Source organism: Lepidochelys kempii, chromosome 18 (genome assembly GCF_965140285.1).
Source record: "Lepidochelys kempii isolate rLepKem1 chromosome 18, rLepKem1.hap1, whole genome shotgun sequence".
Taxonomy (NCBI): domain Eukaryota; kingdom Metazoa; phylum Chordata; order Testudines; family Cheloniidae; genus Lepidochelys; species Lepidochelys kempii.
In genome coordinates this window covers 13686953-13702433 of record NC_136397.1, presented here as the reverse complement: position 1 = coordinate 13702433, position 15481 = coordinate 13686953, and the positions used below count along the sequence as shown (strand labels likewise).

The following is a 15481-nucleotide window of genomic DNA, read 5'->3' as shown; positions in this document are numbered from 1 at the left end:
CCCCTCCAAAAAACCCTCTGACGGTGCACTCCAGGAATAAAGGTGTATGCAGCTTATTGGCTTGAATTTTATAGAAGCATTTGTTAATATAGCTATAATTACAGGTTTTATTAGAGATTTCTTTATAAATTGTTTTTTCAGGCATTTATTACTTGAGGGTAACAATTTATTTTGAGTTGAACTGGGGACTGCAATGTCTCATCCTCCTTTCTGAGATAAAAAAATACACATTCTTCCTTGTGTGTGTGATGTGTGCGAGTGTACATGTGTACATATATGTATGTATCTCTGTAGAGTCTGGCTGTTTTAAGGCTTGTGTTTCTTTTAAAGTATGTGTAGTTTTCTGGTGTTTATTTATTGCAAATGTATAATACTTAATATCAGCTTTGTTCTTTTAAGAGTGAAATTTTGGCAAGCTGTCCATCATGTTTTAACCAGAGCCAAAAAAATTTAAGATGACAGACATATTTCATTTTGAAAGGTGGCTACTGCGCAGACGAAGTCGCTACTTTTCATAAGGGCTTTTACTTCATATATCAATGTGTTTTAAGAGAGACTTGGGTCAATAATACCATGCTTTAGAATTCCCTAAATACATATTTACACAATAGACCTTAAAATATATTAGTCTATCATGTCAGCTCCTGTAGGCTGCTATCAGGGATGTTTTATGTCCTTAATATATGATACAATAAAACTTTATTTTTTATTGCATTTTTCATACAAACTGTATCCTGGAATGCTTTGTGGAGTTAAATAAAAAAGTTACAAGGTTAACATTTAAAAAGCTGAAGGGGAGAAAAATTAAGAGGTATATGTGAGGGAGAAGGTATTTTGAGATGAGATTCAAAACTAGATGGAGAGTCCACAGCGCAGAGAGAGAGAGGAAGGTTGCAGAGGAGAAGGCTCTTAGACAATGGTGAGGTTTTGTGAAGGCTGGTTATACCTGAGCAGAGGGGGTGGAAAAATCAGGCCCCTATAATCAGCTGGAGGAAATGTGAAATGGCTCCTGAAACGAAGGAGCTAAGAATGGGGGTGTTTGTGTGGTCTTATTTCTGTGGATATGAGAATACTGAAAAAATAAGAGGAAGAAAAGTAAGTGAAGGGAGAAGGTGTCCCACAAAACATGGGTAGATAACTACAAGATTTTGATTCAAATCAATGAGAATAGGATAGCAGTGAACGAACGCTTGGGATTTTGCAACTTCTTCCTTTTAACTCATTCCATTGTGCTAAGGGAGTGCCAGGAGTCTCAGCTCAGTGGAGGAAGTCTCCTGCCTTTGGTATTAACTAGGCACAGCAAGGTGAGATGAAGGCGCCTTAGCTTGGTTTTTTCTGGCTTTTATTGATTTTTTTTCTGTCACCATCTTAATGTAAATTAAGCAGGGCTTTTTTGTGTGTGATAATTATAGATAAATGTATTTAAAGTAGATCTGGATTTTGTCGTCCCAGAGAAAAGGAGGAAGAGTAATTTTTTCCCCCCATCCCTGTCATATGTTCATTTTAATTAGCAATTTTAAAAAATTGAAAATAAAAGGGGAAAATGAATAGGTGTTGAACCAGCCTGTGATATGTAAATGCCAACTAGTAATTACCTAAAACCTCAATTTTCTTTCTGTTTCATCTTGCAAAACATTTCATTTCCACTGAGTGAAAACACTTAATTTGGGCTGCGTTCGTTGGTGAACCCAGCCGCTCAGATCCTGTGCCTCCCCCAGGTCTCAGCTAGGGGGAGTACTGGCTCTGTGCTTACACAGCTCTTGCAACTCTGTCTGTCCCAAGGTTATGCCTCTGGTGCCATCCTGGTGGTTTTACTCTGAGTGTTGAATGGAAACCCATCCCCATCTTTCCATGCCCAACCTTGAATCTGATTTCAGAGTGCCTTGCTCTTTCCAGTATTACTGAATGCTAGGCAGTCTGTGGCATATAATATTTTTTACTTTTCTCCTGGGTGTTGTCATCTTGTCATTCTTGAGTTAGATTTAATTCATAGAACTCTTTCTAGACTGAGTTTCTGGATCCCTGAGACTTCTGATTTTAGATTTTTATTGAACCTTCTTCCTCTGTCATTACTGTTTTGCTCTCTCAGTTCAGGATCCCTGATTTAAATCTCATACTGAGCTTGTTTTTTTTTTCTACCTTCATTCCTTCGGGTTCTGGATCCTGGGACTCTTGCTTTCTATTTCATACATTCCTCTCTCTATATTTTGAGTGAGAGCTATTAAATTTGACTTCCTAGGACTGTAAAATAAAGTTCATGTAGGTTTTTCTTGCCTGTTAACTTTTGGGAGCTGTCTTTTAATACGTGTTTCTGCAGCATGCAGTGGGGGTCCCGTCCTGGTTGGGGGCCAGAAAGAAAGCTCTGTGTACCAGGGAAATGTACATTCGGAGCCTTAGAGCCATGTCTCTCTCATTAGTGACCTCCAGATATTCTGCTTAGAAAGAACAAGTACTTTTTGTGAAATTGGGGGTCCTGGGACCCTGAACCCTGCGTTAAGAAAAGGTGGGGTTTGACTTGGGAACTGAAAGCTTGGATTAGAGAGAGCTCTGTGTGTGGTGTCCCAGGACCCTGACTCTAGAGAGCTCTGCCTGGAATCTCAAGGAACATTGCCTCTTTAGTGAGATATATGGCTTCGTAATTAGCCCCTTGCATTTTTTCATGAGTGCTAGCATCAGCGTTCTACAATGTGTTTCGCTGATTAACAGCTGCTTTGCAACTATTTCCTTGTGTCACCGATGACCATATTTGTCAAGTTAGTCCTGACAGAGCACTGATTTCTTACTAAAATGCAGCATTTCTGTTTGAAGGGGTTTTCTTGTTGCTCACGGTGCCAGGCTTTTAAGTCAGCCCTTGTTACAATGTGAGCTGGCTTTAGCCTGATGCTTGTTAACAGGATTCTGGGTGTCTCCTTTGGAGTAGGAGTACAGAAACCTTTCACAGACAATTTAATCTTCTGAGCCTTGCAAACCTGCAGCCTCTCACTGGGGGGAGAGGGGGTATTGCAGTAGGCTGTGTATTGATCAGTTCCATTTGCCCTGCAGCCGTGGCCTTCTGCTCTGGCTAAAATAAGGTTAGCTTTTGTTAATACTGCCATATTATTTTTAATACACTTTAAAAAATAACTCCCAATACTTTTACATACGTCATATATATTGCCAGTGTTGATTGCCTTCCGCACATGTAATGTAAACTATCTGGGCATAGTTCATGGCCTGTGCCTCCGTTGCTCAATGAAAAGGCAGGTTGCATTTAAACAGACACAAAGCTGTTCAGAGACAGACCTCCCCTCACGATGTATAATCTCAGACCCAACCTTTAGTTCCCAAGTCATCCTGAAGTCTTGCTCTGTGAACAAATACGATTCAGTAATAACCTACAGAGGATTCCCAATATGAGGGGATCTAATAAATGTCTCACTCATTGCTCCCCCAGTGGCACTTTATTTTGTTTTCCATCTTCATCTCTGTTTTCAAGTCCTGCATAGCTGTGAGTGTGTGGGATGATTTTTGGAAGGGGGTGGGGAAGAGGTTGCTTGCCCCTGAATCATCTTCTGAACCATGTGTTTTATTTTTCACATGCCAGCAGCTGATAAAGCAGCTTGGGTTCCTTATGTAAAAACCCTGTTGCTGTGAGCATAATAGTAAAGAGGGCTGACTTCATCTTCCTCTCCAACACCAGAGGAGAGGGAAATTGGGGGTGTGGGCGCGGGACTTTGGACCAATGTCAAAGTGCAGTGCCTTAGCCCGGAATTTCTCAAGCTTGCTGCACTCCCGCAACATCTGCAGTAAAGTTCTTGTCTCCATGTTTCATCTATGACATTGAGGTGGAATATTTGCCTGATTTTATGTAATTTGGGTGGGCACAAATATATCCCATGAATCGTCACGTTCATCTTCTAATTAGAAAATGAAACGATAGCCCAATATCTGCTGCAGTGTTCCCCCACACTATTTCTGATCAAAAGTATGTCTGCGTATGATTCCATTGCAGAAAAAAGGCTGGTGGGATAGCAGGTTTATGATGTTAATTCACTTTTAACAACTGAATACACTATTTTTCGTTAAGAAAAATAAAGGACAGAGATCTGCCGGTTAAATGTGGTCTGCTGGCCACTGTGTGCTGGCAGTCTGAGAATCGGAGTTGGTAATATGATTATGCACACTATTTGGCAATGTCCTAATATTAGAAAATTTTGGTCAAGTGTTACAAATGTTACAGAAATAGTATGGAACAATATGTTTCCAGCTGAGTCAGAATTCTATTTGCTGTATAGTTTTTCACCTATGCATGGGACTGAAAAGTCTTTTTTTTTTTTTAACGGACTGCAGTTGTTCTTGTTCGTTCAAACAGAATGATCCTTAGAAAGTAGGAAAGCGCTCTTGTCCCTTCTTGTAAAAAATGGGCATGTTATCATGGCCAGAATTGTTTCATATGAACATTTTATACACAAGATAAATGAGGAAAATGAAGGAGATTCAGTTGAGGATAAGAGAAAAATATATCTCTTCTCTAAAGGCAAGCACAAACTTCTAAACTAGAGAAACATAGGCTCAGGAGACATTTTGGAGATGGGATGTAATAGTTAAGGACTTTGTTTTTGTAAAGTTTGTTGTTGCTTGTTTTATTTTTAGGTGTTATTTTTGTCTCATTGTTTTAAAATCAAGACCTTTGTAAAAAGACGTCAGAGGAAAATGATACAGGAGGTAGTTTGAATAATTTAGTTCTTTAATGTGGAGGTTTATTATTTTTAATGTTTTTGTTGAAATGTTTACATTTTGCAAAACAAAAATATCTCCCAATAAATGGCTGCAATCAATAGAACATTAAAAATGGATATACTTAAGAAAATAACAGAAGGGAAAATGTTTTGTTTTAGATTAATTTTTTTATATAAACTGATTAATATTAATGTATGAATCCAAGAGCTTTCCACATTCTGGTTCCGACAAGTCCTTTGTGTCTGATTTACTAGCTCACTAGAAGCAGGAGGGGAATGTGGAAGAGTTCCCAAAGAAACAAGTAATTAACATAAGAAGGAAAGTGGTTTTGATATGTTCGCACATCTATGTGTCTGCTTATTTGGGCATCTTTCTTATTCAGCACATTATCCTAAAGTTATTAGTTTGGGTGCTTTATATTTCTGCATTGGGCGTAGTGATATCAGAGCCATTTAAATGCGTGATTTGCCTGTCGCCAGCATTTCCAAGGGACAGATCAAGCGGCACATAAACGAGACCAAAATGTACTTTATGTGGGGTGTTCTGCTGTATTATTTTATGACTTGAAATTATTGAATGTAAACTAAAAAATCCAAGAGTTCCCCTCCCCCCTAACTTTGAAGTGTGCCGGGACTTTGTCAAATTCCCGTTAAAATAAAGATGTCAATTTCATCTCCCTTCCAAATTCATTTATCATGCTTTTTTAAAAGGTGTTTTCTGCTTTACCTGATGTTTAAATTGGATTCGCTCGTTTATGCTGTTCTTTGCTGTATCCCCCACGTTTTTCTTAAATGAATTAGTAATGACAGCGTATTCCATCATACCCTCTCTACAGCCACTTTAAGGGAAGCCTAGTGATCTAAACCTTTTAACCTATTAAAGATGATTTTCCCCAATTGAATCAGACCCACCACAGGTGTAATAACTAATCATTTAAACTACACCTGCTATTATGTATTTTTAAGCCATTATGCATGTTGGATAGATGATAATTCATGTTTATTGCATTGTCCAATGGATCCGTTTTGCCTACACTAGCCTGATTAATGTATTTAAAGAAATAAGAGATGCAATTTAAAAAAAAAAAACACATTGATGGAATGCACTGAGGAGTACATTGAAAGTGCCATTAAACCCATCAGAACTTTGCTCTCTGACCAGAAATGCATATTCCAAGGGCTGGATTCAAAACCAAGGTGAAACTTGTTCATTTCAATAGTGATGCTGGGTTTTTTTTTTTCAGTCATGAAATTTTTTTAAAACAACTTTAAATCTTAACTCTAGAAGCTGCATTGTAGCTTGCACTTCTTGAGACCTGCAAATCCTCTTACTCCTCCTCTTGTACTCAGTACAGCTTATAGGGAATGCAGATGCCACCATTTGGGGTGAAAACCACACTCTTCTTCCTTGTACATGGAAGATCAGCTTCATCAAAGTGCAGGGAGGGAGCAATCTCTCACCTCAATATGGATGTGTCTGTCTTCTAAGTCAACTTCAAGTAGGTTATCCCCTTCTGTGCCACATCCAAAGCAGAAGACTTTTATAGCGGCAGATCAGATGGTTTTCCACAGTGCAGCAGGGTATACCATGTATAGGACTGGATGGCTGAGCGGATTAATATTGGAATATGGAGCTTTTCCCTTAGTGCTGTGTGGTATAACCCATAGTAGTCACAATGTGGTGGCTGCTCAGCAGACTCTGTGAAATGAGTTGGTGGGTCTCAACTCTGCGCACTGCATCAAAAGCACTATCTCAACTCGTGCAAAATTGGCCTCCTTGTAGATAATATCAGCAGAGACAAAGGATTGAATGGGCTATGGCGAGTCAACTCCCCTCATATCCTTAATGGTGATTCCTCCAGAACAGGCCTGAGGGCAGGGGTGTGTGGAGACTTTCCCTGTTATATACACAATGTACATAGAGAGGAATCCAGCACCTTTCACTGGCACTTTAAGGGACTGCAATCATTGTGTGTGTGCAAAAAATGTCATCCCAGTCCTTACACTCTGTGGAAATATGGGCCTTTAAGTCCTAAGTCACTTAAAGGTTCATCTTCTAGAGCATAATGAAGTCAAAGTTCTTAGACCAAAGCTGTATATAGCTTCTACCACAGCAGAGCATAAATATAACCACTTATCTGCCTGCCCAGTTGGGTCACTCAGAAAATAAAACTTAATCTCTATGTCTTTGGTAGGTTAGTGTGATCCAGAACAAGGAAAATAACCTCTCACCTGCTAATAACAGGCTCAGGTATCCTAATGGCGTTTGTTTCACACTAAGCAGTGTTTCAGCTTGGTAAAAGATGTTCAAGGAAAAACTTCTCTAAGTCAAAATATTAATACTGTACTATCTGATTAGAGATGAGCCTGAGCCACAAATTCTGATCTGGATCCAAAGATTCCCCAAAGTCAGATCCAGGGTCTGGTCCAGCCCATCAACATCTGATGCTGGATTTGATGCCTGGTGTTGTAGTTCAGAATTTATTTAGAATCAGAATTTTGAATGTTCTTAACTCAGAGCTTTTCACTCTTCTGTTTCTCCAATCTTCTCACCCTAATCAGATTGCAACAGCAGTGAAGTTTCTACAGAACTCCCGGGTCCGCCAAAGTCCGCTCGCAACCAGAAGAGCATTTCTCAAGAAGAAAGGTACAGATTCATCAGTCTCATTCTCTTTTCTTAGTATTAATGAGGGGGTTTAGGGGTGGGATGTAGGCCAGGAGTTATTGCTGTGGAAAATTAGGTATTGAGGGGAAAAAGCTCTCTTGTCCCAGGAAATTTTTAGTGTGGAGTCAAGGCAGCTTCATTTTCCTCCCGGCAAGTCAGAGGTAATATTGGCACCAGACACAGCATTGTAGAATGAGTTATGGGAATTTTGGGGTTAACTACCAGTAGAGGTCTTCAGAAACTAGGCAGTTTAGAGTTACAGGCTAGATGGTCAATTCTAACTCCTTAATGACATTGGCTTTAAAATGACCAGCTGTAGTTAAAAGGTCAACTGCTTTAGAAGAGAGCCAGAGAAAAGAATGAAGGAAGAGAGACATGGTAAGAGTAAACAAGGTCAGGTTAAGGTCAAGCTTGGGGTCAGCCCGACTTTCAGCCTGAAATGGCAAATTACTGACCATGTATGACTCTTTCTATAGCAGGAGCAGGACAGATCCTGACAAATCCGATATTGTCTCAAGCCAATGGAACCTGCTTTGGCCACAGCCTGATAATAGTTTTCCCTTCTGTTTATAAAGGAACTAACTATGTTTTTTCTTTTGATGTTCTGAAGTTTTAAGACAACAATTTAGGAATTTACCAGCACATTTCAGGTGAAGTTTATTCCAGTGCAGATTGCCCAGCCAAGAACCCTCCACATCCTTAAGTCCTCAGTGTGGGACTTACGTAATAAAGAGGCTCATGCCCTGAGTGAATTTCATGCTTTACAGAGTTAGAAAGGGTAGTTTAAGTGCTGGTGGGGGCGGTGTAAGTGCAAACTCCAAAATTATGGGGAATGGGGACCCATTTTTACATTAGCGTTGTGAATATTACAGTGTAATTTGAATTCTTCAGCCAAAGACCTTGAGCTATGGAAAGTAAGAAAGCCCAGGAATATATTATCCAGGCTGGAGATATGAATTGTTAGTGAAATCCATGATACTCGATGGCATGAGATAATCTACTTACAGGCACCCCTGCTCATCTTGGGGCAGAAAGCACAAAGGTAGGAGTTGGGTTCTAACAGCTTTGCCATAAACAGTACTCTGCAGGTACATCATTTGGAATAGGGTCCTTTCCCCGCTGGCCCTAGTGTCAGTTACAAAGCAGCCCAGAAAGGGGATGCAACTCTGCTAGGTGCGTTGTTTGTCCTTCTCTGCCATCAGGATGACATTGGATTTGCCAGTATGGCAAAATTTGGAGCTTGTTGGCCACTCTGCTCTGTGAGTTTTTCCTTGAAATATGTGGACCTACGGGGAGTAATTTATCATAAAAGCTTGGGGATTTCAACTCTATCATCAAAGCAATGAAGCAGGGGAAAGCTGAGCCTAAAAGCTGTGCTGATTACCCGGGGTAACCTGATACAAAATCTATTGTTGCCGAGAGATTCTTAGCCCCCAGTATATCGTGCAATATTATAACCGCCTGATCTTCTCCTCTGCTGACAATGACCAGTTATTCCTCATTTTCTCTCTCTAAACGTAGCTGGGTTAGAATTTCATTTGCAGAAGGTATTTAGAGCAATTTAGAGACAAATGTCTCTGGTGTTTGCTCTGCACTTCCCCACCGCAGGCTTCGCTGAGCAGTTTTTAGTATCAGGAGCTCCATCTAATCTGTTTAATTTTAATAAATCCCTGACTGGGAGAAGAGGAGGGGTGGGGAGAAGGAGGCAGAGAGACACTATGGCCCGACTAATACTTCTTGTGAATTACTTGGCTAATAATTACCAAAGAGGAGAAACTGTTTGGTAGAACTGTTTGTTCCTGTTTGTTAATTCCCTCCCTCCCCTTTGCGCTAATTGCTCATATGGAAATTTAACAGTAGGAGAAAGGAAGGAACAGAGTCCAGCAATGCCTGCACCCAGGAGTTATTGGGAACTTGATCATATGGGATCTGCCCACTTGATCATATAATGTTACCTTTGCTCAGTGCTCCAGAGCAAAGAGATGCACATGTGCATCATGCCAGTTGTGCCCTAAGGGGAAGGAAAAATTCTTTCCTAACCCTAGATGTGACTAGTTCAACCCTGGGCATATGTAGGAGAATTAACATGGTTGAGTATTCAGTTCCAATTACAGCCTGAGACCTACCCATTGGCATTCTAAGTAACTGTCCAGTGTTTTTCCTGAATTCTAGTAAAGAGTATTCTACCAGGACTTCCTGGAGTGGAAATTTCAAGACTTATCCTCAGAGAAAAAATCCTGTCCATGTATTCATTAGTAATTACTGTGCAAGTCTGCAGCATGTTTCATCGAGGATCTCGTGACTTCGAGAATCATAGAGATTAAGGCCAGGAAGAATCACGAGATCATCTTGTTGGACTTCCTGTATATCACAGGCCACCGACACCACTCAGCCGACCTGTCCCAGAGCCTAGGCTTCAGCCCACAACCAAACATCTACAGTACAATTTTATAGCCCTGCAACCTGAGCCCTGTGAGCCCTAGTCAACTGACACGAGCCAGCCATGGGTGGTTTATTGCAGTGTATACATACCCTGAGAGGGTTAAGCTGCCTGACCCAAGGGCACACAGCAAGGCAGTGACAGAGTTAAGAAGAGAACCCAGGAGTCCTGACTAGCAGTCCCCTGTTCAAACCCCTAGACAACACTCCTTCCTTATATCATATATTGTATCATGTATCAGAGCATATCTATCATGTCATATCATATAAACATTTCTATGAACCCATATGTTAAAAATAACTTTGTACATATCTCTGTAGGGAATAATACAGAGGCATCATCTCCTGGGGGGATTTTGCAGTTGTTCTGGTTGTAGTTTCTTCCAGCAGATTTTGCTGCAGAGAATGGGGCAGGACCACTGGCTTTCTGAGAGCTGTAAGGAAAGAGACTGATACCCTGGCTGTGGGGGAGCTCTCAGCTACCCTAGTTGCAATCTGTTCCAGTAGGAGGGGAATGTAGGGGGTCAGGGCACTGGCAGCAGGGGTCAGGGCACTGGCAGCAGGGGTACTCCCAGCTACTGCAGTCTCAGCTTTGCTTAGGAAGTTTCACATCTGGAACTTGCAGTGACACAGTGCCTTGAATTATAATCTTGACTTGAAAAGGCAAATCCAATTTTGTTTTTTTTAAACATTGTTTAATATTTAATATAGAAATTGTGGTCCCAGGGGTGCATGTCAGTTCAGTCTGAAATGAAGGTTACTTTAGAATTGTCAGCTGGGTTGGGTTTGTTTTCTTGTGAAACAGCAGCTGGGTGGTAGTGGAGGGAGGCTGCCCCTATTTCTGTGAAGTTAAGAGGTTGGGGGTTGTATATTACAGGCCTGGGGTAATAAGCCTGATGAAGATGGAGAGCGTGAGGAAAGTGTCCTGGATTTAAGGTCCTTCAAAAGTTCAATGAGATTTCTGCATCGTCTTGAACACTTTAAAACTTTCTAAATTCAGAGGCATTAATGAGAAACATGAAGTTATTAGAATCATTTGTCATTTTCTTTGAAGCTTACACTGGCATTTTGTGTAATTTATGACATTTCCTCCTTTTTATTGTGAACTTCTTCAGATGAAGGGGAAAAGCAGCTGTTTTCCTTCAGAGTATCTGAAAGGGAAACAAAGATGCTGTTTGTTTTTTGTCCAAGTAGCTGATCCTGCTGATGATACGCCACGGAGAATCGGTGCCTGGGGAGTAATTAGACAGTATGTGGGGTTTAAACCCTGGTGGGTATATGTCTGTTGTTGAGCTGTTGCAGCTCAGATGTCCTGTAATGCTCAACTACCCATCTAGTAGCTCATGCGGGTTAAAATTGTGTTCTGAATCTGTAACATGTGACTGCAAAGGGAGGATGGTCCAGTGGTTAGGGTGCTAGCCTTTGGCTTGGGAGCCTCTGTCTAAATCTCTGCTCAGTCATAGACTTCCTGTGTGATCTTGGGCAAGATACTTAGCCTCTGTTCCCCATTTGTAAACTGGAGATCATAGCACTGCCCGATCACACGGGAGTAAGGAGAATAAATTCATTCAAGATTGTGAGGTGCTCAGGTACTACAGTGATGTGGGCCTTATAAGTACCTTAGATAGACTACGGTCGCTGTTGAATTACATTGGGGAAGAGTAAATCCAGAAATGTGTGGGGTCAGAAACTCTCTTTAGAACACTTATTACCTTGATTGGTGCTTTGTATGTTCATATACGCCTGCTTCCCAACCGAGTCAAACTTCTGTTTGATGAGATGAGCAGGAGGTCGGTGGGAAGCTTTGCCCTTAACATGTTGGGTCTATTTATCTGTTTCATTACCTCGGCTTGTAGGAAGCAAGTAAATACAGAAGTTTTTCCACGGCTCTGTGGCCTGTGGGTTCCACACAGCTTTTTCAGTGCAGTTCAAGTAAAGAAGATGATAGAAGTGGGAGGTGGTTGTCAGACTGGAGGATAGAAGGCAGCTGGAGGTGAGGGCTCCTAAGATGCTGGTAAAAAGGCATTACATAAATTATGGAGTTTTACGTGCCCCACTCCACAAAGGACCAAAGGTATTTACTCCTTAGGAAACAAAAGTACTCAATCCAGGAGTCTGCTGTAGAAAATCAGCTCCCTTCTCTTTCTCCTTTTAATCAACTGCATTCCTGGAAGTTGAACCCCCACCAGTAACTAAACAGCCTCTTTGCTGAAGACAAACCGCTGCAGAAAACCCGTGGTGGATCACGTTGAGGATGGGATAGGAGGGGCCACAGCCTGTAGTTGGCGAGTTTTAAGGGGAGTAAATTCTTCTGCAGATTTCAGTTTAACTCTCTTTTATTACTTTCCTTTTTTATAATTTAAGTCCATTTCATGAGGCAGTTTGCATGTCCTTGAATGGAATCTTGTTACCATGAAAGCTCTTTTAGCATTGATTTCATACGTCTTAATTTAATAGCTCCATCATTACTGAGAAGCCCTGAGAGTGAGGCCCTAGCTTTCCAGGTCACTGACCTTTTAATTACAAACCTTGTTCTGATGGCCAGGTTATCGACTGGACAGCTCCCAGCTTCTGCCCTCAGGATGCCAGTGAAAATAACGGCCTTTCCTCCCCCACCTCCAGAAAAGGGAGGAAAAGAAAAGTAACCTCTTGTGTTTCTAAAATTAATTTTCTCCTTCAGCTTTACTTTGTAATTAATTCTTTAACATGTCTCAGTGAAGCTTGAACAATTTTTACCAAGCTTTTCCTTGAGCACAAAACACACTGCAAGTCAACGGAGTCCAGTGACAGCTCATGCAAAAAGATCCAGTTAGTAACGTGCTGCCAAGACCCACACATCCCAGGAGGATTGTGGAGGTCCTCTCCTCCAGCTTTTGAAGACACACTTAGTTTGACTCAGGGATGTGTAGAGAGGGGTCATATATCCAGACTAGTTTAGTCATTCTCTCTTGACTTAGCAGGATATGGATTTAGGAAGAGAGGGGCAAGAAATGGAGCGAAGGCATTAAGAGACAGATTTTCAGCCAGCCTTTGTTTTTTGTGTGTCCACTTCTGTGCATGCAACTGATTGTGCTAGTGGTTGCTTATCACTTATGGCACATGCAGATTGGATAACTGGCTGTCCAGCTGTCTAAGTGGTGTGTGCAAATGACTGTGCAGACCCCATGACTAGCATGGACAACAAAAAAGGGATGGAAAGCTAGAGGCCAGAGCTGAAAATGTGGCTGTTAGTAACTTTAGTTTGCTTTGCAATTACATGAGAATTCTCAGTATATTATGCATGCAATACAACTGGAGCCAACAACCTCAGACCAGAGTAAGAGAAAAGAGCTGAATGGAATAGCCGAAACCAGGGAGGATGCTTACTCCAAACAGTGATTCAGAAGTTTAGAACAGCTGCTCAGATATGATAAAAACCTTTGTAGACAGATAAAACAAGAGTGCTGAAGAGAGGTTGGATGGCACTTTCCCCTGGAAATGGAGTATTTGCAAAGTAAATAATTGTCTACATTTCTGTAGTGCATTTCATCTGAGGCTCTTGGAGCACATTACACCCATCAGCTGATTTAGACACTCAACACCCTCTTGAGAGGTATAAAAGGGTTATGATGAGAGATCACTTCACCTACCATTGAAATGGAGCCACCTTGAAGGTAGAATGCAGCAGCTGTTTAATGCTATTGCAAGAGTTTTAGGACAGGAAATGAAGAATACTGTATCCAAGTGATCTTGCAGGTGGAGACTTGTAGGGATGGAGAATGTAATTACCTGAGTTAAAAATTTGCTAAGATACTTGAAAGGCACTATGGCATCTTCAGTAACCACAAAGAGTCGGGTTCTATGTTTTTATGTCTCATATGAAAGGCACATCCCAGTATCCTTTTACATTATTCTGGGACACTGGCTCCTTATTAAGTTTGAGGAACGAATACCCAACACCCCTTCCTGCAATATTGTTGTGGTTGTCAAGGCTAATTCTCCACTGTGGCACTTCGAGTGCAGAAGATGGGGGCCCGCAAGGATTCTAAAAATTAATACTGGCCACTCCAGGCTTGTATTAAACTCCCAAAATTACAGCTTCTCTCTGACCTTGGATGGGTAGATGCTGCCACCACCCAAGTGCAGAACCCCTTTGAGAACCCAGGAAGGCACACTTGGGAATTCCTTCCTGTGGGGTACCATCAAGCCCTTTCACCTGCCCTCTGGGGAAGAGCTGAGAAAGAGAAAAAAGAAAAGAAATCAGCTGTTCCCACCAGCTAATTAAACAACCTGTGCACAAATCTCTTAAGACACAAAAATCCAATTCTCTTCTTAAAAAAGGTAAATTTCATTAATTAAAAAAAAGAAAGAAAATACATCTTGGAACTTAGGCATTTGCTAGATTTAAAAAAAAAAACCTACAAGGATGAAGCATCAAGAATAGCTTTCTTGAGGTCCAGCTTAAAGGTTACAAGCAAAACAAAAAGCACCTGGGGTTAGCACAGAGGACTCCGCAAGCCATAAAGGAATAAAAGAGATAAACCTAATTGCGTCGTCTTAGACATTTCCTGATCTACTTACATATCTGGGGTTTCAAATGAGTAGTTTCTAGGTATGATACTGATGGGTTTTCATTCCTGGCCCAAGCCCTTACAGCAGAGCTCTGTCCTGTCCACCTCTCCCCGGAGAACAACCCAGACAGACAAAAGGGGAGTCATTTTTCAATTTTAAAAAGTTCTAGCCTTTCCATTGGCTCTTCTGGCCAGGTGTCCACTCACTTCCTTTTACCTGTGCATAGCAGTGAAACTTTTTAACCCTTTTCAGGTAGAACAATTAGAGAACAGCTACTAAGAGGGATTTTAGAGCTACTGGCTGGCTGAGTGTCCATAAAAGGGAGCTCTCCCCCCTCCCCCTTCATTTATCACAGTGGTCTTTGATGTCCTCGCTACCATGTATTGAGCCAACATGACCCTGTTTATCTTTCAAGATCTGATGAGCTCCCTGGGACTCAATCCAGAGCCATAGAATGAAGAGTGAGAGACTGAACGTGTTTTTCAGCACTAGCAAACTTGCAACAGTTTCCATTTGAATCCAAGTTATCTGCAGTCACATCTGCTCTTGGCACTCTGCTAATGTTTGCCCAATGCTGATAATGTTCAGCATATACACAGAAGATTCCTGCTGCAGGTTGCTCATGACCCAGTAGTACAAATGCATTCATGAGTTGGAGATTAGGACCACAGCTCTATGTTGTTAGTTTAATTTTTTTTCCTGAAAATGATTGAGAATCTCCATCCATCTGCTAAGAAGAGATGTCTCCCTATCCTGCCAGTCTCGCATGTGCATATCCATCATCTGGTGTTCTGTGCCAGCCTATTCATCATGCTGACTCTTCTTCCCCCATCAGTTTTCCCACTGCTTGTGTTATCTGAACTTGTCATGAACTCTACAGATTTTCTCAGCTTTGTGCCAAGAGGAAATGTGCAACAGCAATGCCAGCAAAGCTTCACCAACCGATCAACTGTTAGGATATCCCGGGGAGTCGATTAGATAGGGCTATTCCTTGGGGCTGCTGAGCTTTTGAAAAAGGTGGAGCTTTTAGGATGAGGGATATTTGGAAGATTTGGAAGAAAGATAGGGGGCAAGCCACTGGACCCCCATACTAATGGGGAGAATGATT

The 15481-nt window shown here is 41.4% G+C and overlaps 1 protein-coding gene across 4 annotated transcripts in view; it reads left to right on the top strand.

Annotated features, from left to right (window-relative positions):
• The window catches only part of PEX14 (peroxisomal biogenesis factor 14), a 158038-nt gene that overhangs the window by 47084 nt on the left and 95473 nt on the right, over positions 1 to 15481 (top strand). For all 4 annotated transcript variants that reach the window (XM_073316932.2, XM_073316933.2, XM_073316931.2 and 1 more), the window contains one exon: positions 7281 to 7365. In XM_073316932.2, coding sequence (XP_073173033.2) covers positions 7281 to 7365 — 85 coding nt within the window. The remainder of the gene's footprint in view (positions 1 to 7280; positions 7366 to 15481) is intronic.